Source organism: Amblyomma maculatum, chromosome 5 (assembly GCF_055883805.1).
Source record: "Amblyomma maculatum isolate TAMU_Amacu chromosome 5, ASM5588380v1, whole genome shotgun sequence".
Lineage (NCBI taxonomy): Eukaryota > Metazoa > Arthropoda > Arachnida > Ixodida > Ixodidae > Amblyomma > Amblyomma maculatum.
In genome coordinates this window covers 9,522,390-9,544,198 of record NC_139348.1, presented here as the reverse complement: position 1 = coordinate 9,544,198, position 21,809 = coordinate 9,522,390, and the positions used below count along the sequence as shown (strand labels likewise).

Sequence of the window (21,809 nt, the reverse complement as noted above, 5' to 3'; positions counted from 1 at the left end):
ATACATTCAAACCTTTATTTGCTCTTTTTTCGACAGCCGCCTCATGCGGCCTTAACTGATTCTAGCACGCTGATCAATTCTGTTGCTTTGCAATCAATTCTGTCTCCTTTGTTCATGCTCGTTGTCGCGAGACGTTGCGTTTCTTTGTCGCGCAAGTGTCTCGAAGATTCTGGCCACTTGCGCCTGTTTCTGCAATGTTCTAGGTTGTGCTAGTCACCGTCTGCAGCTTTATCTATATGTTTCTCGTCTCCTTTATATTGAGCGTTCAATGGGAATTCGTAGAACGACGACCGCCGATTGCTTAGTTCTTTTTCGGGCACGTGTCAGCCCAATTAATTGTTTATTCCAGTGAAGTTAAAGCCTCTCACTATTCGTCTAAGGCATTGTCACCATCGCGTGACATCTGGTGGAAGTGCTGTATCCCGACATCGTGACGTGTCTCCGAAGATGGCACCCGTCGAGCAAACACAACCCTTTGTTTTCGTCGAACCCCGTGAGCCACCCCTACTTCCAAGGACGACCGGTCAAGGAGGCTGAAGACTGACTCGACCTGTTCGAACGCGTGGCAACGTTAAATGCCTGGAACGACGAAGTGAAGCTAAGGCAAGCCTACTTTGCTCTTGAAGGATCTGCTCGAATATGGTTCTAAAATCAAGAGGCAACTTTGAATGATTAGGAGATTTTCAAGACAAGTTTTTGACCGCCTTTGCAAGTGTCGCCTAGAAGGAAAGAGCCTAGGCCATCCTTCAATCAAGATTTCAACTCTATAATGTACCCGTTAGTTTACTTTGAGATGAAGCGCCTCTTTCGGTGCTTCGACTCTAACACGACCGAAGGGGAGAAAGCGAAATTTTTGATGCGAGGCTTAAACAATCGCTTTTTGCAGGACTTGTCAAAAATCCGCCACAAATCCTGGTCGAGTTTGAAAGCGAAGCATCCACCATCGGGAGGTCAATGGACACTCGGATGCGCCACTACGATCGACCACTCCAACAGGACTGCTCAAGCCACTACAGCAGCGCATCTGGCCCCGGAGACAGCCTTCGAGACCTCATTCGAGAGATTGCCCGTGAGGAGCTCTGTCAATTGCTGCCATCATCCCAACCCTAGGCGGCGACGCTCGTGGACGTCGTCCGTTAAGGAGTCCAGCAGGAACTGGACGTTCCTCAAGCGACGGCTCCGACGGCTCAAGTGCAATAAGCAGCAGCGATGAACTATGGTGCTGCATTACGTCGTCCTGCACGCCGACGTCACCTTCCAAGACCTCGTCGCTACCGTCCTGTTCCCGAAAGCCGTACCTTGGCCCCCACCCACCAAGACTACCAACGACTTGCAACCGCTATGAAATAAGAAGCCTGGAGGACGGCTAACAACCGATCACTGTGATTCCATTGTACTTTAGGATGGGCACATCCTCCGTCAACTGTTCGTATCAGCGTGTCGGCCTCGACGTTTCGCCCTCGACACCCCACGACCCGTCCTTGTAAGAGACCACAGGAAATCGACGCCTTTCTGCCCAGAGTGGAGCATGCGTCATCAACCCGTCTGTCCCGCTCACCATCGCCGCTAGGGGCCCGCTTTTCGTCGCCGAGCTGAAGTAATTCGCAAGGAAGGTTTCTTAACCCCTATAGGAGAAATTAAAGACAGCAATCTTTGGAGGTGAGGTTTCTCAGCGGCGAAAAATTAAAGATCCTACGCCGAAGACGACAACCCCACTTTTACGACGACGCACTCTATGAAGACTGCCTCGATGATCTCCCGCCCATGCCCTAAATTAATCCCAGCGCTACACACGACGGCAGCATCGATGACAACACGACCAGAATGCAAGCCAACCCTCTCGCACAGAGAAGTTACAACGGTGTGCCCAGGCTGTCACCTAAGGAAACGACGGAGCCGAGATCGGAAACCAAGGCTCACGTGCAATGCGAGGACGCGTACAAATGACCTCGCATTTGCTGTCGGCGGTCGCACAGTCACTACCCTAGTATACACCGGAGCTTAATATTCAGTCATCAGTTGACCATTGATCTCCCAGCTTAGGAAAGTAATGACCACTTAGGATGGCCCACTGATTCGCACCGCTGGCGGCAACCTCATTATTCCGTCGGGGTGATGCACAGCAAGAATGACCGTAAATGGGCACACTTACCACACGAGTTTCGTCGTTCTACAGCAGCGGTCGCACGACGTGACTTTGAGCACGGACTTTCAAAAATAACATAGTGCGATCATCGATCTCCGATCCAGGCTCATCAAGCTCTCGGCGGACAAATCCATACCTGCTACGGCGATTTCGACGCAACATATTTCTCTAAACGTACAGACAACTGACCATGCCGCCCCGATCGAGCGTTGTAGCCTGCGTGGCCAACGCAGACATCGAAACCGCTGAAGAAGCCATCGTTGGAAACATCAAGTTTCTTTTGGAACGATGTCTCGGCATCGCGAGAGGCATTGCCAACTTCTGGAGTGGACAAGTTAAGGTGCTGGTAACACATTTCACAGAAGAATACCGCCATATCAACAAGGGCACGGCGATTTTTCTCGACGAATTAGCGGACATACAAGATATGTTCGCCCTCTCCGACCAAGCTCTGGAAGATGCACGTGACGAAGTTTGCCAGTCTAATTTTGACATCAACCTGCATTACCCCACAGAAAAAAGGCCATATTCGCAGTTTTCTTCAAAGCTACAGCGAGTGCTTCTCGTGAGCATCAAAGCTGCGACAAATACCACTTACCAAGCACCATATTACAACGGAAGAACACACCCAACCTCTGCGCCTAAACTCCCACCGCGTATCGTCGCGAGAAGGCCAAGCCATTCCGGAGCTAGTTGAGGACATGCTTCGTGATGACGTCATCCATACATCAAAGAGCTCCTGGGCCAGTCGTTTTGGTGAAGATGAAAGACGGGACACTAGGTTTCCGCGTCGATTACCACCGCCTAACAGCATAACGAAGTAGGATTTATACCCTCGCCCACGTATCGACGATACAATGGACTGGTACTGCAATGCAAGATACTTCCCATCGATGGACCTGAAGAGCGGTTATTGGGAAAATTGATGTCGACGAGAGAGATCGCGAGAAGACCGCATTCATCACACCGGACGGCCTATACAAATTCAAGCTGTTGCCATTTGGTCTCTGCTCCGCACCTGCGTCGTTTCAGCAAGTAATGTACACTGTGCTGGTGTATTTTAAATGGCAGATGTGTCTCGTATACTTGTATGTTGTAGCTTGTCTTCTCCTCAAGCTTCAAAGACCGCCTGAAAACGCTGCGGACAGTGCTCGAAGCAATAACATCACCGGGACTAACGTTGAAACCAATAAGTACTTTCTTCTGGGCGAGTTGGTTCATATTAGCAAAAGGTAAAAGACTTGCGCAAAAAGTAGATGAAGAAAGAGACGTGACAACAAGACAGAGCGCAGAGAAAAGCCACTTCGCCTACAAGGAACTGCGGTTCCTAGGTCACATCTTTAGCAAAGATGATGTTCGTCAAGACCGGGAGAAAAACGCTGCGATCGCAGTTTCCACCGCCTGCAGACAAGATAGCCTTGCGGGGATTCCTTGGGCTGTGCGCTTACAGGGACTTTTCGCGAAGCGCCGAACCGCAGACGCAACTTAAAATGGTTGATGCGGCTTTTCGCAGTCGTGTATAAGCCCGGCTGCAAGCATTCCCAAGCACACTACTTTTTACGAGCCACATCGGCCTGCCGCAGAGAGAAGACGACTTCTAGGGACCGGTAAGCACCAGCTGTTTGCACAGCAACAGCGCTCGGACCCTGAATTGAAAGACGTGGCAGAATACCTGGAAATAAAGATTGGTTCTCCTCCTGCTATGTTCAGGCGTCATTTACCGTCATTCGCCTTAGACAATGACGTCACCATCAGGAATAATTTCGCAGTCAATAAAACCGCGCAGCCTCTTGTTGTGCCCAAGAACCTCAGAAAGGAGATTCTGCGGGCGCTGCACGACGTGTCGACAGCGGGACATCTCGGGTTTGCGCGCACGTTGCACCAGATACAGGAGAGATATTACTAATCACTGTTACTTGCCGACGGTGCTCTTTATGTGAAAATATGCCACGAGTGTCAGCGACGCAAGACGCCCCTAATTAGACCAGCTGTTCTACTCAACCCAATACCGCCCCCGATAAAGCCCTTTCAAGAAATTGGGATGAATCTTCTCGGTCTCTTCCCAACTTCATGAGCGGGGATCAAATTGATCGTTGTGGCAACCGATTACATGACCCTGTACACCGAAGCGAAAGCCCTGCTACAGCAAAGTACCGCAACAGACGTTGCTAAGTTGTTCGTCCAACGGATTCCCCTGCGACACGGCACTTCTGAAGTGCTCATCACGTACAGACGAACAGCATTTACGGCGTAGCTTACGCAGGCCTTCTTGCACTAGAGTCAAACGAGCCACCGGAGGACGACTGCATACTATCCCCAGACCAACGGACTTACCAAACGCCACAACAAAATGATCGCAGACAGTATCGTCATGTTTTCCACGCCGAACACAAAACTTGGGACGCCATCCAGTTGCACGTTATCTTCGCGCATAACACGGCCGTTCAGGAGACAACCAGCGCGACCCCGTTTAAGCTTGTGCGTGGCAGGGAACCCACGACGACGCTCGACGCAATGCTGCCTCACGTAACCGACGATAGAACCTGGACGCGCCGCCTACCTTCAGTGTGCAGAGGAAGCCCAAAGGCTTGCCCGGCTGCGCATAAAAATCCAGTAACACACTGTCGCCCCAGGATGCAACTTGCGACGATGTGATGCAGAGTACGGGCCGGGGTACCAAGTATGGGTTCGTACGCCGTACGGCGCCGCGGACTGAGTGAAAAGATCTCGCGGCGGTACTCCGGATCATACATCCGATACGTCCTTCGACGCATCGGAAAGATTGACTACGAGGTTATCTCCGACGGCATGACCACATTCCAGTGGTGCCGGGCGCTCCAAGAAGTCGTGCATGTTGTGCGCCGTAAACCATATTACGTGTGCTAAAGTTATTTTAATATCTTGTTTTTGTTTACTTTCCTCGTTTATTTTGTAAGCATTGGGTAGATGCTTTTAGGGGGAAGTAATCCCGCAACCATTCAAGTCATTTTTCTTTTTTTCGAGAGCCGCCAGTATGCGGCCTTAACTCTGAATCTGGCGCGAGCATCATTTTTGTTTTGTTTTTTCATGCTCGTTGTCTAGAGACGCAGCTTTATCCGTTTCTTTGTCGCGCAAGATGCGCCGAGATGTGTCTTGAAGATTCTGGCCACTCGCGCATGTTTCTGCAATGGTGTAGGTTTTGCTAGCCGCCGTTTGCGGCGCTATCTAGATGTTTGTTCATTAAATTGAGCGTTGACGGGTTCGATGGGCATTCGTACATCAACGAACGAAGGGCAGGCTTGCTGCTATCGCCGCCGCCGATTGCTTAGCTCTTTTGCGGGCACAAGTCAGCCCCAATAAATTGTTTATTCCAGTGAAAATAAAGACTTCTCATTGGTTTGCAACGGCAACAAATGTCATCATTGCGTGATAATAGTCGCATCCGTAAGGGCATGGGTGAAAGAACATGGAGACTTATCGTTCCAAAACTCTGCAGGCATGTCCCCAGGTGATTTTATGACTCATTCGGCGTTTTAACTCAGCAGCATCTTCCTTTCTTTTGATAAAGGTCATGATCAGCAACGCCTCGGCATATGCATTTATTCATGCGTAGCACTAACCGACGGAGGTTTTTATCACATATTGACCAGACATTGGCGGCAACCCTAGATTTTACAAGTTTTCAGGTACGTGGAAGATTTGTTTAGTACTTCTAAGAAATAGCCACGTTATGACGTATCAGGATATGGTGAATGAGCTTTTAATACGTTTAGTCGTCATGCTAAATGTTCATCTTTTACCTATGAACTGCCTTCGATAGAATCCCTGCTGCTTTTAGACATTCACATCATCTTTTCCAAGTACAATATTTGCTGCTTGTATCGCCCCAGAGCCCAGAAAGGTCGTTCGCCTACAGTTCGGCGCACTAGAAAATAGTTAAGAGGGGGGCGGTCACTGTGCCTAGAATCCGCCCTCCCGAAGTCGTGTCGACAAACAATGCAGGAAAGGTTTAATGATCAGGAGGGCAGGGTTTCCTCTGCCGGATTGTCCTGTGCATTCACAGCGGCTGTGGCTGAGACGCTGCTGCAAAAGATGAAGGAAAAAGCGCGGCGAAGGGCTGAAAGCAAAGGTAAACCTGTAGTCATGCCGTATGTGCACAAGTTGTCGGTTAACTGAATAAGGTGGCGGGCAAGTAAAAAGTGCCGATGGTGTTTACAGCACCGTCCAAACTGGCAAAGCTATGCTCCCGTATCGCCAAACAAGGAGCAAATAAGAGCGGTTGTGGCAAGAAGCATGCTAGGCCCTTTGCGGAATGTGCCGTCGCAGTTATCTATGCAACTTCACTTTCTTGTGGGAAAGTGTACGTAGGCCAGACTGGACTGTGCGTGAGGGATCGTGCACGGGAGCAGAACCTATCGGTAACAACGGGGGAAAGTTCTAATTTGGCTGACCATGGCGTGGCCTGCAGCGGCTGTCAGCCTAGGCTGAATGAGATTAGGATTCTGGGAAAGAGCCGCAATTCACTCGCACGTGAACTAAGGGAAGCGTATCTTATAAAAAAACGAGGGAATCTCTGTATCAGCTATTCTACGTCGGTAACATGATCTAGGTTTCAAGGCATTGGCTGCGCATGCTCTGTCTTTTTTCGTTAAAAAATGTACAGCGTATGCACAGTAAAATAACTTGCAGTTTGCGCTTGTGACGTACACTGTGTTTTGCTTTTCTATTTCGCGCAACTATCATGTTCGAACTAATAATGACTTTGCAGCTAAGAAAAAATGCACTGGCGACTCAAGCACGTAGGGTTTGGCCTTGTGCGGTTACTTTTTTAATCAATCAATCAATCAATCAATCAATCAATCAATCAATCAATTTTTATTTTCACCGAAACAAAAAACACATGGCGAAAAAAGGAGGTGGGAGAAAAAGCTGCACAATAGCAGCTTGACAAAGCTCCAACCCCCCTGACAACAATGACAGCACTGTAACATTTCAGATTTTTTGTTCAGTGTACTAGGAACTGTACAAAACGAAAGTACAAAGAAACATCTAGTTACACTAATGCTAGTTTATAAATAACTGCTCTATGTCCCTTTTGTTAAGTTTCGTAGTGAATATGTCTTGCTTCGCAAAGTCATTGAGTGTGTGGGGGAGTGTGTATTCAACGCGTTGGCGGCCATAACCTGTGCGCGTGACGGGAAATTTCCCTGGTAGTTTATGGCGATGAGGGCATATGTATTCTTGCTTATGGAGATTGGCGAGTGAGAGGAATGTATCTAAATTGCCCTGCATTGCTGCATTGTAACTTTTTATTAGTTTGAACTTGTATATGCTATCGGCTTTCATTATTTTGTACTTGTAGAATAGAGGTTTAGTATGCTCGTTGAATGAAACACTTTCTATCGCCCTAACAGCATTTTTTTGTAGTAAGATTAGTTTGTTTAAATTATGCGCACTAGTGTTTCCCCACACCAGTGCGCAGTAACTGAGCACGGAATGGAATAAGGAATTATTAAATGTGCTTTACTGTGTACTTTCGGTATTGTAACATGCTCATTTTAGGTATTTTTTTCCGTTATTGCCCCCCCTGCTATAATGCCCCTGGGCGCTGCAGGTACTTGTATAAATAAATGTATAAATAAATAAATACAAAAGCTGTTTAATTTTGGCAGGAAATAAATGTCGATTTCTATTGAGAATTCCAACTACCTTTCGCGCTTTTGAGCAAAGATGATCGACATGGTCGTTCCAAAGCATGTGTTCAGAGAAAATAACGCCAAGTGTTTTCACAGATGTCTCTCTATTTATTATATATGGACCAATGATGATGGTTTCAGGCATTTCTAGACATGTACTGGGTGCGCGGAACAAAACACATTTTGTTTTCGATTCATTTAATAAGAGGTTGTTTTTCTCAGTCCAATCCTGCAGCCGAAAACAAACTGAGCTTGCGAGAGGTAGAATATCCGTCACATTTTTTCCACTAAAAAATATGTTACAATCATCAGCGTAGATGACAAATTTGGACACATTATCTATTAGCACTATATCATTTATATAAAACAGAAAAAGGACTGGACCAAGAATGCTGCCCTGAGGCACACCGCTTTGTATGGATCGTATTTGTGACTTATGGTCATTAATTTCAACGAACTGTGAGCGTGAGGATAAGTATGAACGAATTAGTCGAGTGCACTTACCACGGAAACCATATTTTTCTATCTTGTCTATTACCAGGTTGTGATTAGCACGATCAAAGGCTTTGCTGAAATCAATATAGATTCCCAAAGTCATTAGTTTCTTTTCTATGTTTTCCAAGATGATGTCTTTTTGGGTGAGCAAAGCATTTTCTGTGGAACGCTTTTTCCTGAATCCAAACTGACATTCAGTCAACAGACTGTGTTTTTGAGAAAAATTATCCATTCGAATACTAATTGTTTTTTCTAGCCCTTTAGAAAATATTGGTAAAATGGATATTGGACGGTAGTTATTTATATTATTTCTGTCACCTCCCTTATGAATTACGATAACTAGGTGCCTAGGTGGGGAACGAAAAAGCCAGCAGTCTTACTTCAGGGACGAAGTAATTAAGTTATTTAAATCCTTTAGCAAGAGCTGTTCTCGGGCTAGTTTAACATTGCGTACAGCGAGACACACGGAAAAAGAAAAGCGCTTGTCTGTTTGCGTTTTTCTCCCCCTGTCTTCGTTTTTCGCGCTTTACATAATGTTGAATCTTCACCAACTCGCCCAGTGTTCGGTTCTGTCGGAATAGTTGGTGAATGTCTGCCGAAGCCATGGCAAATATCCGCTAAAAACAGAGCACAAAAGAAGGACACGTAGCACAGGATGAGCGCAAAGTATCAAATGATTTACCAGGGACGGAACCCTTAAATATGGAAAAGTCAGCGCATTCGCGCAACGTACTACATGCGCAACAGGCCATGAAACACGTGCTTACTCATCACACCCTAAAGGACGGAGTTCAGAAAAGGTATTTCGTGTTTGTACAGGCCAACTGAGGCCTCACCAACACAGTTGCTATCATTCTTTATAAAATGCGCTTCCAAAATTTCACGTGCTATCCACAGCGCAAAGTCTGTTCTAGAGAAGTTTGAAGAAGCAAAGCAGAATCGTGGTCAAGACAGGCAGTTGATGTGTGACGTCACGAGACGGCCTAGCTAGCAGGAACTGCAAACTCTTATTTGAGATGGGAGGGTGATCCAAAGGGGATTCCGGGTCAGATACGCTAAACCACGCAGGCCCCCTTGGTTAGAGAGGAAGCGTTATGGTAATGCGTGAAATGATAGAGGCACAAATTACGAGATTAGGGTAAATGTACGCGAACGGGGACCCAGCACTGCCGCACATAACAGCGGACCTTAATTTTGGAACCCCTTCCTTTGGTCCACTTACTATTGCCGCGAAACCTTCAAAACAGTATTTGTTGTTTTTTAACAGCCGCCGCCGCACGGCCTTATCACTCTGATTCTGGATCGCGTATCAGTTCTGTATTCTTTCTTTGTTAATGCTCGATGTCGCGAGTGACACCTTTATCAATTTTGTTGTAGCGCATGATGCACCGAGATCTGTCCCGAAGATTCCGGCCACTCGTGTGTCTTTCTACAATGTTCCAGCTTGTGCTGGCAGCTGTTTGCGACGTTATCTAGATTGTTCTGAGCAGCCTTTATATCGAGCGTTGACGAGTGTGACGAGCATTCTTTGTCCGACGACCGATGAGCACGTTTATTGCTATCGCCGCCGCCGATTTGCTTAGTTCTTTTGAGGGCGCAAGTCAGCCGCAATAAAGAGTTATTTCAGTACCATCACGCCTGTGTCTTCTTTTGGCGTGTATGACCTTGTCACCACTACGTGACATCTAGTGGAGGTGCTGCCTTTGATCCTTCAAGCGAAGGCCCAAGCCGTGTTCCGGTCGCCCTGGAAGACCAGCCTACAGGTCACCGAGCCAGCCGCCGACTTCAAGGCCTACAACCCGAACACGGTCTGCTGCCTGACCCCATTTGATCTCGGAAGGCATCGACGCTGACAATGGCCCAGCCTACAGCACCGGTTGTTTTCGTCCAACCCCGTGAGCGCCCCTGCTCCCATGGACAACCGGATGAAGATGCTGGAGACTGGATGGACCTTTTCGACCATGAGGCAGAATTCAAAGGCTGGAACGACACTGCGAAACTCAGGCAGGTATACTTTGTTCTTCAAGGACATGCCCGAGTTTGGTTCGAAAATCATGAGGCAGCTATGAAGGATTGGGAGATTTTCAAAGAAGCGTTTTGACTGCCTTTTCAAGCTTCGTCCGAAAGGAAAGAGCCCAGGCCCTCCTTCAGTCAAGACTTCAACTTCCTAACGAGCCTGTCCTGGCGTACGTTGAGGAGATGAAGCGTCTCTTTCGCCGCGCCGACTCTAACATGACCGAAGGTGAGAGAGTCCTATTTTTATAGCGAGGCGTTAAAGAATCGCTTTTTGCAAGTCTTGTCCGAAATCCGCCAAAAACCGTTGCGGAATTTGAAACGGAGGCGTCTACTATCGAGAAGACGTTGGCTACCCGGATGCTCCACTACGAGCGACCACTTCAGCCGGACTGCTCAACCCACTACCCAAGCGCATTTGCAAGCGGAGAGAACCTTCAGGACCTCATCCGGGAGATCGTGTGAGAGGAGCTCCGCCGATTGATGCCATCACCATACCAACTCGCCCAGATGTCTCTTCTTCTACCAACAACCCCCAAGCCCCAGGAAGTGCGACGCCCGGAGGAAAACAAACAACCGGCCATTATGCTTCCACTGCGGTGAGGCCGGCCACATTCTGCGCCACTGCCCGTACCGACGAATCGGTCTCCGCGGACTTGCAGTCGACGCTCCACTGCCACGCCCAGGTGAACGACCGCAAGAAATCGACAACTATCTGCGTAGCGGTGAGACTGCGCCACCAAGCCGTCGGTTCAGGTTTCCATCGCCGTACAGGGCCCGCTTTGCGTCGCCAGGCCGTAACTGCGATGAAAGTGTGCGCGGAAGGTCTCCAAGCCCGCGCAGGGGAAACTAAAGGCAGCAACCTTTGGAGGTGAGGTTGCTCAACAGCGAAAAGACGAACATTCTCCGCCGCAGACGACCACTAACGACGACGCAGCCATTTCACCGCCGCTCCACACGAAAACATCGACGACAACACGACCACATTCCAAGCCGACACCGTACCCAGCGAAGTAACAACGGTATACCCCGGCCATGACCTGAAGAAACGACGGAGCCGAGATCGGACACCAAGGCCCACGTGCAATGTGAGGACGCGAACAAGTGACCTTGAAGTTGATATCGACGGTCGCAGAGTCACTGCCCTAGTAGACACCGGCGTTGACTATTCAGTCATTACTGGACTGTTGGCCTCTCAGCTCAGGAAAGTTACCACCGCTTGCGATGGCCCGCTGATTCGCACCGCAGGTGGCAACCTGATTACTCCATCGGGACGATGCACTCCAAGAATAACTGTAAATGAGCGTACTTACGCCACCAGCTTTGTGGTCTTGCAGCAGTGCTCCCGCGACGTGATTTTAGGCATGGACTTCCTAAATGAACACAGGGCTATCATCGACCTGCGATCCAAGCTCTCTGCAGGCAAAGCCATTCGTGCTACGACGACGTCGATGACACATCGCTCTAAACGTCCTCGATGAAGAATTGACCGTCCCGCCGCGATCAAGCATCGCAGTCTGCGTAGGTAGTGCTAATATCGAAACCGCTGAAGGCATCGTCGAAGGAAATATCGAATTGCTCTTAGAACGAGGTGTCGGCATCGCAAGAGGCATCGCGAAATTCCGGAGAGGTCAAGCTCAGGTTTTGGTAACAAACTTCACCGAAGAATACCGGCATCTCAACAAGGGCACGACGATCGCTTTTCTCGACGAATTAGCCGACCTCAAAGATGTATTCGCCCTCCAAGACCAAACGCTGGAAGACGCACCGGACCTATTCCGTCAGCCTACATTTGACATCAACCCGGCATTGACCCACAGCAGGAAAGACCAGATTCTCAGTCTTCTTCGAAGCTACGGGGATTACTTCTCCTCATCATCGAAGGTGCGACAAACACCACTGGCCAAGCACCGCATTATAACGGGCAAACACGCCCGACCTCTGCGCCAAAGCCCTTATCGTGTATCGCCGCGAGAACGCCAGGCCATTCGTGATCAAGTTGAGAAAATGCTGCGTGAGGACGTAATCCAGCTATCGAACAGCCCCTGGGCGGCACCAGTCGTTTTGGGGAAGAAGAAAGACTGTACACTTTGCTTCTCCGTTGAATACCGCCGCTTGAATAGCGTAACGAAGAAGGATGTCTACCCGCTCCCCCCATCGACGACACTCTCAATCGGCTCTGCAATGCAAGGTACTTCTCATCGATGGACCTGAAGAGCGGATATTGGCAAATTGAGGTCGACGAAAGAGATAGCGAGACGGCCGCATTCATCACACCGGACAGTCTTTTTTTAGTTCTAGGTGATGCCATTTGGCCTCTGCTCCGCACCAGCCGCATTTCAACCAGTAATGGACACAGTCCTGGCAGGCTTGAAGCGGCACATTTGTTTGGTATATTTGGACGACGTTGTTGTCTTCTCGCAAAACTTTGAAGACCACCTAAAACGATTACAGACAGTGCTGGAAGGCATCAAGTCATCGGGACTAACGCTAAAAGCAGGGAAGTGTCACTTCGCCTACGAAGAACTCCAGTTCCTAGGTCACATCGTTAGCAAGGACGGTATCCGCCCAGACCCGGAGAAAACAGCTGCAATCACACAATTCCCACCGCCTGCCTACAAGAAAGCTGTGCGTCGATTCCTTGGGCTGCGCGCTTATTATCGACGATTTGTCAGAAACTTTTCGCGGATCGCCTAACCATTGACGCAGCTTACAAAGGCTGACGTACTTTTTAAATGGGAAGCGCCGCAAGGAGAAGCCTTCGACGAGCTTAAGCACCGCCTGCAATGCCCCCCTGTACTTGGCCACTTTGATGAAAACGCCGAGACCGAAATTCACACCGACGCGAGCAGTGTGGGCCTAGGAGCCGTTCTCGTCCAGAAGAGTGCCGGACAGGAGAAAGTAATCGCCTATGCTAGCAGGTTCCTCACAAAAGCCGGTCAATTAGTCGACGACCGCGAAGGATTGCCTTGCGATCATCTGGGCCACTTCTAAGTTTAGTCCATACCTATACGGCCGACCATTCAAGGTGGTAAGCGACCATCACGTGCTCTGCTGACTGGCTAATTTGAAAGATCCCTCCGGCCGCCTTGCCAGGTGAAGCCTACGACTTAAGAATTTGACTTGACTGTAGCCTATAAGTCGGGCCGGAAGCATTCCGACGCAGACTGCTTATCACGCGCTCCCGTCGACGCTCCCCCGAAGGACGACGACGCCTTTATGAGACCGGTAAGCGCCAGCAGTTTCGCAGAACAACATCGATCAGACCCTGAGCTGAAAGCGCTAGCCGATTACTTAGAAGGAAAGATCACTTCCCCTCCTGGTATGTTAAGGCGACATTTATCTTCGTTCGCGTTAAGCAATGGCCTCCTCGTGAAGAAGAACTTCGCACCCAACAGGACTGCGCAACTTCTTGTAGTGCCTAAAAACCTCCGGCAGGAAATTCTGCAGGCGTTGCATGATGAGCCCACAGCAGGCCATCTCTGATTTGCACGCACGTTGCGTCGAATCCAGGAGAAGTACTACATTCCGCGACTGCCTGCCGAAGTTGCCCACTACGTGAAGACATCTCGTGAGTGCCAACGACGCAAGACGCCACCTATCAGACCAGCAGGACTAAATCAGACTAAATCCGATTCCGCCCCCAGACCTGCCCTTTCAACAAATTGGGATGGATCTCCTCGGCCCCTTCCCAGCTTCGTCTATGGGTAACAAGTGGAGCATCGTGGCCACTGACTACCTTACCCGTTACGCCGAAGCAAAAGCCCTACCAAATGGTACCGCGGCAGAAGTCGCCAAATTTTTTGTCGAACAAATTCTTTTGCGACACGGCGCCCCAGAAGTGCTCATCACAGACAGGGGAATGGCGTTCATGGCATAGTTTACGCAAGCCATCCTGGAATACAGTCACACAAGCCATCGACGAACAACTGCGTACCATCCCCAGACCAATGGTCTTACGGAGCGCCTGAATAAAACGATCGCGAACATGATCGCCATGTACGTCGACGCTGAACACAGGACGTTGTACGCCATCTTGCCGTACGTGATCTTCGCGTATAACACGGCAGTCCAGCAGACGACCAGAGCGACCCCGTTCAAGGTTGTGTACGGCAGGGAGCCCACGACGCTCGACGCAATGCTGCCGCACGTAACAAACGAGGACAACCTTGACGTCGCCGCCTACCTGCAGCGTGCAGAGGAAGCCCGACGACTCGCACGTCTGCGTATTAAAGACCAACAGCGCACCGACAGCCGACGATACAGCTTACGACGACGCCACGCAGAGTACAATCCAGGAGACTAAGTGTGGGTTTGGACACCTGTTCGCCGTCGCGGACTAAGTGAAAAGTTGTTGCGTCGATACTTTGGGCCATAAAAAATCATTCGCCGCGTCGGACCACTGGACTATGAAGTCATGCACTACGGAACGTCAGCATCACAACGGCGACGCGCACGCCCAGAAATTGTGCATGTTGTACGACTGAAGCCATATTACGCGCGGGAAAGATTCTGAGGTGTTTAAACTTTGCAGTGTTTATGTTTAAGTTCCTTTGTTTTGGAACATCGAGGCGATGTTTTTTTTTAAGGGGGGAGTAGTGCCGCGAAACCTTCAAAACTACTGTATTTGTTGTCTTTTAACAGCAGCTCCCACACGGCCTTATCACTCTGATTCTGGATCGCGTATCAGTTCTGTATTCTTTGTTTGTTAATGCTCGATGTCGCGAGTGACACCTTTATCAGTTTTGTTGTAGCGCATGATGCACCGAGATCTGTCCCGAAGATTCCGGCCACTCGTGTGCCTTTCTACAATGTTCCAGCTTGTGCTGGTAGCTGTTTGCGACGTTACCTTTTTGTTCTGAGCAGCCTTTAAATTGAGCGTTGACGAGTCTGACGAGCATTTTTTGTCCAACGACCGGCGACCACGTTTGTTGCTATCGCCGTCGGGTTGCTTAGTTCTTTTGCGGGCTCAAGTCAGCCCCAATAAATAGTTATTTCAGTACCATCACGCCTGTGTCTTCTTTTGGCGGGTACGGCCTTGTCACCACGACGTGACACTATGTACTCCTTACTATGGAGCCATCCTCCTTTCTCCCGATGTTTTTTGAGGAAATGCAACGATGCATTCAATGCTTGCTTACTTCACTTCTTTACCGTATACATGGTTTGATGCACACCCACTGACTGCGTTTTCTAGGGTGTCTCGTCCGGCTCGGGCCACGCCCACTTCGAAGTGGCAGAGCGAGTATTCGCTACCCTTCCTGCTACAAAATATGTTTTCCAAACCAAAAAATTTAGACCATTGAAACAGTCGCCGTATGCAACACAACAAACGCAGATATGAGCGCCTCTTGCGACAGGTAGAAAGTTGAACGGTTGCACTGACTTTATTAGCAATCTGGACAAGTATGCTTCAAGTATTAAGCGTCGAGACAACGCCAGAAGCATATAAGCCGCTCCTCGTCTCTGTGAGTGCCTCCTTCTTAGGAGCAACTGTGAAGTGTTGCTAAATTAGACAGCTCACTTCAACGCTGCTTTGATTTGAAGAAGCGTGGTAAGCTACTTGTGCGAGGTAACGACACCACGTAAGTTGGAGCGGTCATTCAATATATTAGTTTTTTTGTTTGGCACACAATACTGGACCTTATTATTCTATTTCCGAAATTTTAGCGCCCTAGACGCATTCATTATATCGAAATAAGTGGCTGAAGTTGGCACTGCGAACCTCCTCCCGCCTACAGCGATCGCCCTGTTGAGATAATTGATGACGTCACAGAACGACACCAGCCACCGCATCGTCTGCTGCTGTGCACGCGCCGATAAGCTGTCGATACGTACTGTGCTAACATGACTTCCAATAAATGTACTCAGCATGTTTCTCAAAACAGAACACAGTGGAGCGCGATTCAGTTCTTGTTCAGGCATCCACCTTCGGAGCGTCCGCTGGCAGCACTTCCCCCACCGCCGTAAACAACGTCGCGCCGACCGGGCCGCTACGGCGGATCCTTTGTGTCAGAAAAGCATGCTAAAATTTGTTTTTTCCCACAATCATAAGAGGCCCTCGAAAAAATGAATTTAAAAAATGAGTGCTTTTTGAGAAATACCGACTCGTGCGGGGGGAGTTGCTCACAGCCAGTGAGGAGTCCGCGTTCTTGTACGATAGCTCCGCTCCTAAGGCGTCGCTGGGAATAATAATTTCCTTCACTACAAACCAATGGGGTTGAGAGTAAAGAAGTTTCATGATCGAGTAGTCCATTTACTAAAACGCCTCACTGGTCTATTACAAAGTGCCGTTCAAAGTAATTTAGGCCTAGTGAGAATTGGGGAGAAGCCAGAGTCCTTCGCGGGCGCCGTTACTGCACGGTTGTGGCATTTGGTGATTCGAAAAAAAGCGCCCTCGGACGGTACTATATAGGCTTATGAGTTGCTTTTGAGGGGTATTCCGACGTGCACCTGAATCCCGCTGCCGCTAGTCCATATGTTAAAATCACTAACAGAGATCGACGAAAAGCTCAGTTGGCGGCATGACTGCTGTTTGGCCGACATAATCGCGGCTTCGCGGTTGACGCTGCTCGTGCACAGAACATGCAGCAGATGACGCGGCCTATGTCGTCACCGACTGCCACATCAACAAGCTGTTCACGAAGAAACAAAAATGCTAGTTTTAACAATATCTGCTGCTCCGATGCGGCTTAAACTTTAAGGTTTCTTGGCACATCAAGAATAAGATGCAATAAACAGTTTATATTCCAAATTGGTGTCATGACTACGTCAAGGAGAAAACTGAATTTTTTCTGTATGGGTTACCTCAAATTCTTTCTCTTGGGAATCAAAATAAATAAAAACGCAACTTGAAAAGACCCTTTTCTTAACCAGGCACGTAATGCACTTTCTAGTCAGGTGAATTTGTTCCGTTTATGCAGTATTATGATTTAAACAAACGCAAAACCACGAATAACTCTGGCGACTGCAGAAGGCATGAAACATTTCGTTTCGTCTAATCAAATATCCATTGAGACCGCAATAAACTTCCTAATCGCGCCATTTTGCGAATTAATGGATTCCGTAAGTGTTGTTGATGTGACTATAATCTAATTTATTGACCACCTGTGTTAAGGTGGCGTTTAAGTACTGGCAAGCCGAGGTCTACTTACTTAAGAAACAAGTGGCAGTATTTTAAGGGAAGCTCGCCTTGTTGCACCTTGTTTTCTTTCAGTTGGTTTGCGCATGCGGAATAATGCGTCCGCTGTCTTTCAGGGCGCCTTCGACCCCGAGACGCACGTGTACAAGCCTGCTGACGTGCAGTACATCATCGACGAGGCCGCTGTCAGGGGCATCCGCATTATGGCCGAATTCGACACACCAGGTAGGGGGCTCCCTAGCCAAACTTTTTCGGAAGGAAAATAGAATACTAAGTCTGCAGCAGTGCCAGCTGGCAAGCTACAGGAAGTACAGTGGTAGGTCTTGGATTCTGATTTCAGGAAATAGTCGTGATAAATTTCATATGTGGAAATCGTAGTTTCTCACAGGCAATCCCCTTCATAAACAAGAGTCCTATGGATCCGATCTGGTTCGCAGTATTGAATAGTGGCTCTCTTATAGTGTACAAAACGGCTTACATGCCGGTGATGTTCTAGTTTCTGTGCCTTCTTGCGGGGAAGTTAAAGTCGAGCGTGAGCTAAGCTATAGGAAAAATAGAACGAGCGATCATCATCATCATCACCATCAACCTGACTATACCCACTGCATAGCGAAGGCCTTTCCCATATTACTATAAACAACCCAGTCCTGTGCTAGCTGTATCCACTTGAACCATGCGAACTTCTTAACCATATACGCCTACCTAACTTTCTGCCACAACTGCTACGCTTTCCTTCCCTGGGAATCCAATTTGTTATCCTAAGCGACCATCGGTAATCCTCTCTTCGCACTACATGCCCTACCAATGCCGATTTCTTCTCATTGATCTCCACTAGATCATCAGTAACCCGAGTTCTTTCTGCGACCCACTCTGCACTCTTCCTATCTCTTAACGTTCCACCGTTTTTCGTTCCATAGCCCTCTGGGTTGTCCTCAAGTTTATTAGAACCCCTTTCGTTAGCCTCCACGGTCCCTTAGGTGAGTACAGGCAAAATGCTACTGCTGTATAATTTCCTCTTGAGCGATACCGGTAAACTGCTAGTCATAATCTGCGAGAACTTGCCAAACGCGCTTCATCCCAATTTTATTCATCTAGTTATTCCCCTCTCTTGGTCCGGATCTGCGGCTACTACCTCTCCTAAGAAGACATATTCGCCTACAAGTTCCAGTAATTCGCCAGCTATTGGAAACTGGTGTTCCTTCCCGATGCTGTTAAACATTGCCGTAATCTTTTGCATATTGATTTTGAAGCCTACCTTTCTGCTTTTCTTGTCCAAGTCCTCAATCATTCCTTGCAATTCGTCCCATGAGTTACTTAGCAAGGCAATGCCATCAGCAGCGAATCGCAGATTACAGGGATATTTTCCAACAACTGTTATCCATAATTGCTCCCATTCCTAGTCTGAATACTTCTTCTAATTAGAGCTAGTTGTTGGTATTCTAGATTTAAGAGCATAGTTCTCAGCGCAAATACACGCGGCCAAAGGAAAGAACGAAGACTATGGACGAACATAGCGCTGTGTTCGTCCCTAGTCTTCGTTCTGCTTCTTCTAAGCAAGTACTGGTGAGATCTGTCTCCATGCCAAACACCTTTCTTTATATGATTTTTGTTACTTTATTTATGCATAACTATAGTTACTGAGCAGCTATATATATATATATATATATATATATATATATATATATATATATATGAAGGAAAGAAGCCAACAGTCGGCGAGGCCAAGGAAAGCGTTGGAGATGGTACTTTGTCTTTTTTTTTTTTAATGTTTACTTGGATTATCACAGAGATTAGTAATGTAATCTGTTTAGGGGAAAGATAATTAAACACAAAGTAGAAAAAAAAAAAAAACGTGCCGATGGTGGGAACCGAACCCACGACCTCCGAATAACGCGTCCGATGCTCTTCCAACTGAGCTACATCGGCCGCTGTCCCCCCTGCTACTTTCTTGGGTATTTATGTTGTCTGTATACGAACCTTGAGAGTGTTCACCAGCGCCACCCTCAGCCAAGGCGGCGGACGTGGAACGTCCTTTGTTACCGCCAGCGTCACGTAGAACGTGATCAAGAACGAGGGCGAATATTTATATATATATATATATATATATATATATATATATATATATATACATATATGAAGGAAAGAAGCCAACAGTCGGCGAGGCCAAGGAAAGCGTTGGGGATGGTACTTTTATTTCTTTTTTTTTCTTTTTTTTTTTTTTAATGTTTACTTGGATAAGCACAGAAATTAGTAATGTAATCTGTTTTAGGGGAAAGATAGTTAGACACAAAGTAGAAGAAAAAACAACGTGCCGATGGTGGGATCCGAACCCACGACCTCCGAATAACGCGTCCGGTGCTCTACCAACTGAGCTACATCGGCCGCTGTCCCCCCTGCTACTTTCTTGGGTATTTATGTTGTCTGTATACGAACCTTGAGAGTGTTCACCACCGCCACCCTCAGCCATAGCGGCGGACGTGGGACGTCCTTTGTTACCGCCAGTGTCACGTAGAACGTGATCAAGAGCGAGGGCGAAAGCTGTGCTAGAACCCTCTTACGCTACCTATGGCTTCAAGACTGCCAGAACCGAGACCCCCGTAAGCTACAAGCAGATCAATCAAGGGGAAATGAGGGGGCTCGTTATAATACATGAAGGAAAGAAGCCAACAGTCGGCGAGGCCAAGGAAAGCGTTGGGGATGGTACTTTTATTTCTTTTTTTTTTTTTTTTTTTTTTTAATGTTTACTTGGATAAGCACAGAAATTAGTAATGTAATCTGTTTTAGGGGAAAGATAGTTAGACACAAAGTAGAAGAAAAAACAACGTGCCGATGGTGGGATCCGAACCCACGACCTCCGAATAACGCGTCCGGTGCTCTACCAACTGAGCTACATCGGCCGCTGTCCCCCCTGCTACTTTCTTGGGTATTTATGTTGTCTGTATACGAACCTTGAGAGTGTTCACCACCGCCACCCTCAGCCATAGCGGCGGACGTGGGACGTCCTTTGTTACCGCCAGTGTCACGTAGAGCGTGATCAAGAGCGAGGGCGAAAGCTGTGCTAGAACCCTCTTACGCTACCTATGGCTTCAAGACTGCCAGAACCGAGACCCCCGTAAGCTACAAGCAGATCAATCAAGGGGAAATGAGGGGGCTCGTTATAATACATGAAGGAAAGAAGCCAACAGTCGGCGAGGCCAAGGAAAGCGTTGGGGATGGTACTTTTATTTCTTTTTTTTTTTTTAATGTTTACTTGGATAAGCACAGAAATTAGTAATGTAATCTGTTTTAGGGGAAAGATAGTTAGACACAAAGTAGAAGAAAAAACAACGTGCCGATGGTGGGATCCGAACCCACGACCTCCGAATAACGCGTCCGGTGCTCTACCAACTGAGCTACATCGGCCGCTGTCCCCCCTGCTACTTTCTTGGGTATTTATGTTGTCTGTATACGAGCCTTGAGAGTGTTCACCACCGCCACCCTCAGCCATAGCGGCGGACGTGGGACGTCCTTTGTTACCGCCAGTGTCACGTAGAACGTGATCAAGAGCGAGGGCGAAAGCTGTGCTAGAACCCTCTTACGCTACCTATGGCTTCAAGACTGCCAGAACCGAGACCCCCGTAAGCTACAAGCAGATCAATCAAGGGGAAATGAGGGGGCTCGTTATAATACATGAGGGAAAGAAGCCAACAGTCGGCGAGGCCAAGGAAAGCGTTGGGGATGGTACTTTTATTTCTTTTTTTTTTTAATGTTTACTTGGATAAGCACAGAAATTAGTAATGTAATCTGTTTTAGGGGAAAGATAGTTAGACACAAAGTAGAAGAAAAAACAACGTGCCGATGGTGGGATCCGAACCCACGACCTCCGAATAACGCGTCCGGTGCTCTACCAACTGAGCTACATCGGCCGCTGTCCCCCCTGCTACTTTCTTGGGTATTTATGTTGTCTGTATACGAACCTTGAGAGTGTTCACCACCGCCACCCTCAGCCATAGCGGCGGACGTGGGACGTCCTTTGTTACCGCCAGTGTCACGTAGAACGTGATCAAGAGCGAGGGCGAAAGCTGTGCTAGAACCCTCTTACGCTACCTATGGCTTCAAGACTGCCAGAACCGAGACCCCCGTAAGCTACAAGCAGATCAATCAAGGGGAAATGAGGGGGCTCGTTATAATACATGAAGGAAAGAAGCCAACAGTCGGCGAGGCCAAGGAAAGCGTTGGGGATGGTACTTTTATTTCTTTTTTTTTTTTAATGTTTACTTGGATAAGCACAGAAATTAGTAATGTAATCTGTTTTAGGGGAAAGATAGTTAGACACAAAGTAGAAGAAAAAACAACGTGC

At 48.1% G+C, this 21,809-nt stretch overlaps 1 protein-coding gene across 6 annotated transcripts in view; it reads left to right on the top strand.

Moving 5' to 3' along the window:
• LOC146187733 (beta-hexosaminidase subunit alpha-like) overlaps positions 1-21,809 on the top strand; it is a 709,199-nt gene that overhangs the window by 303,486 nt on the left and 383,904 nt on the right. For all 6 annotated transcript variants that reach the window (XR_014707407.1, XR_014707408.1, XR_014707409.1 and 3 more), the window contains exon 7: positions 17,587-17,695. Coding sequence is in view for 3 of the 6 variants with exons in the window: in XM_084603514.1 (XP_084459640.1) it covers positions 17,587-17,695 (109 nt within the window). In the remaining 3 variants the exon portion in view is untranslated. The remainder of the gene's footprint in view (positions 1-17,586; positions 17,696-21,809) is intronic.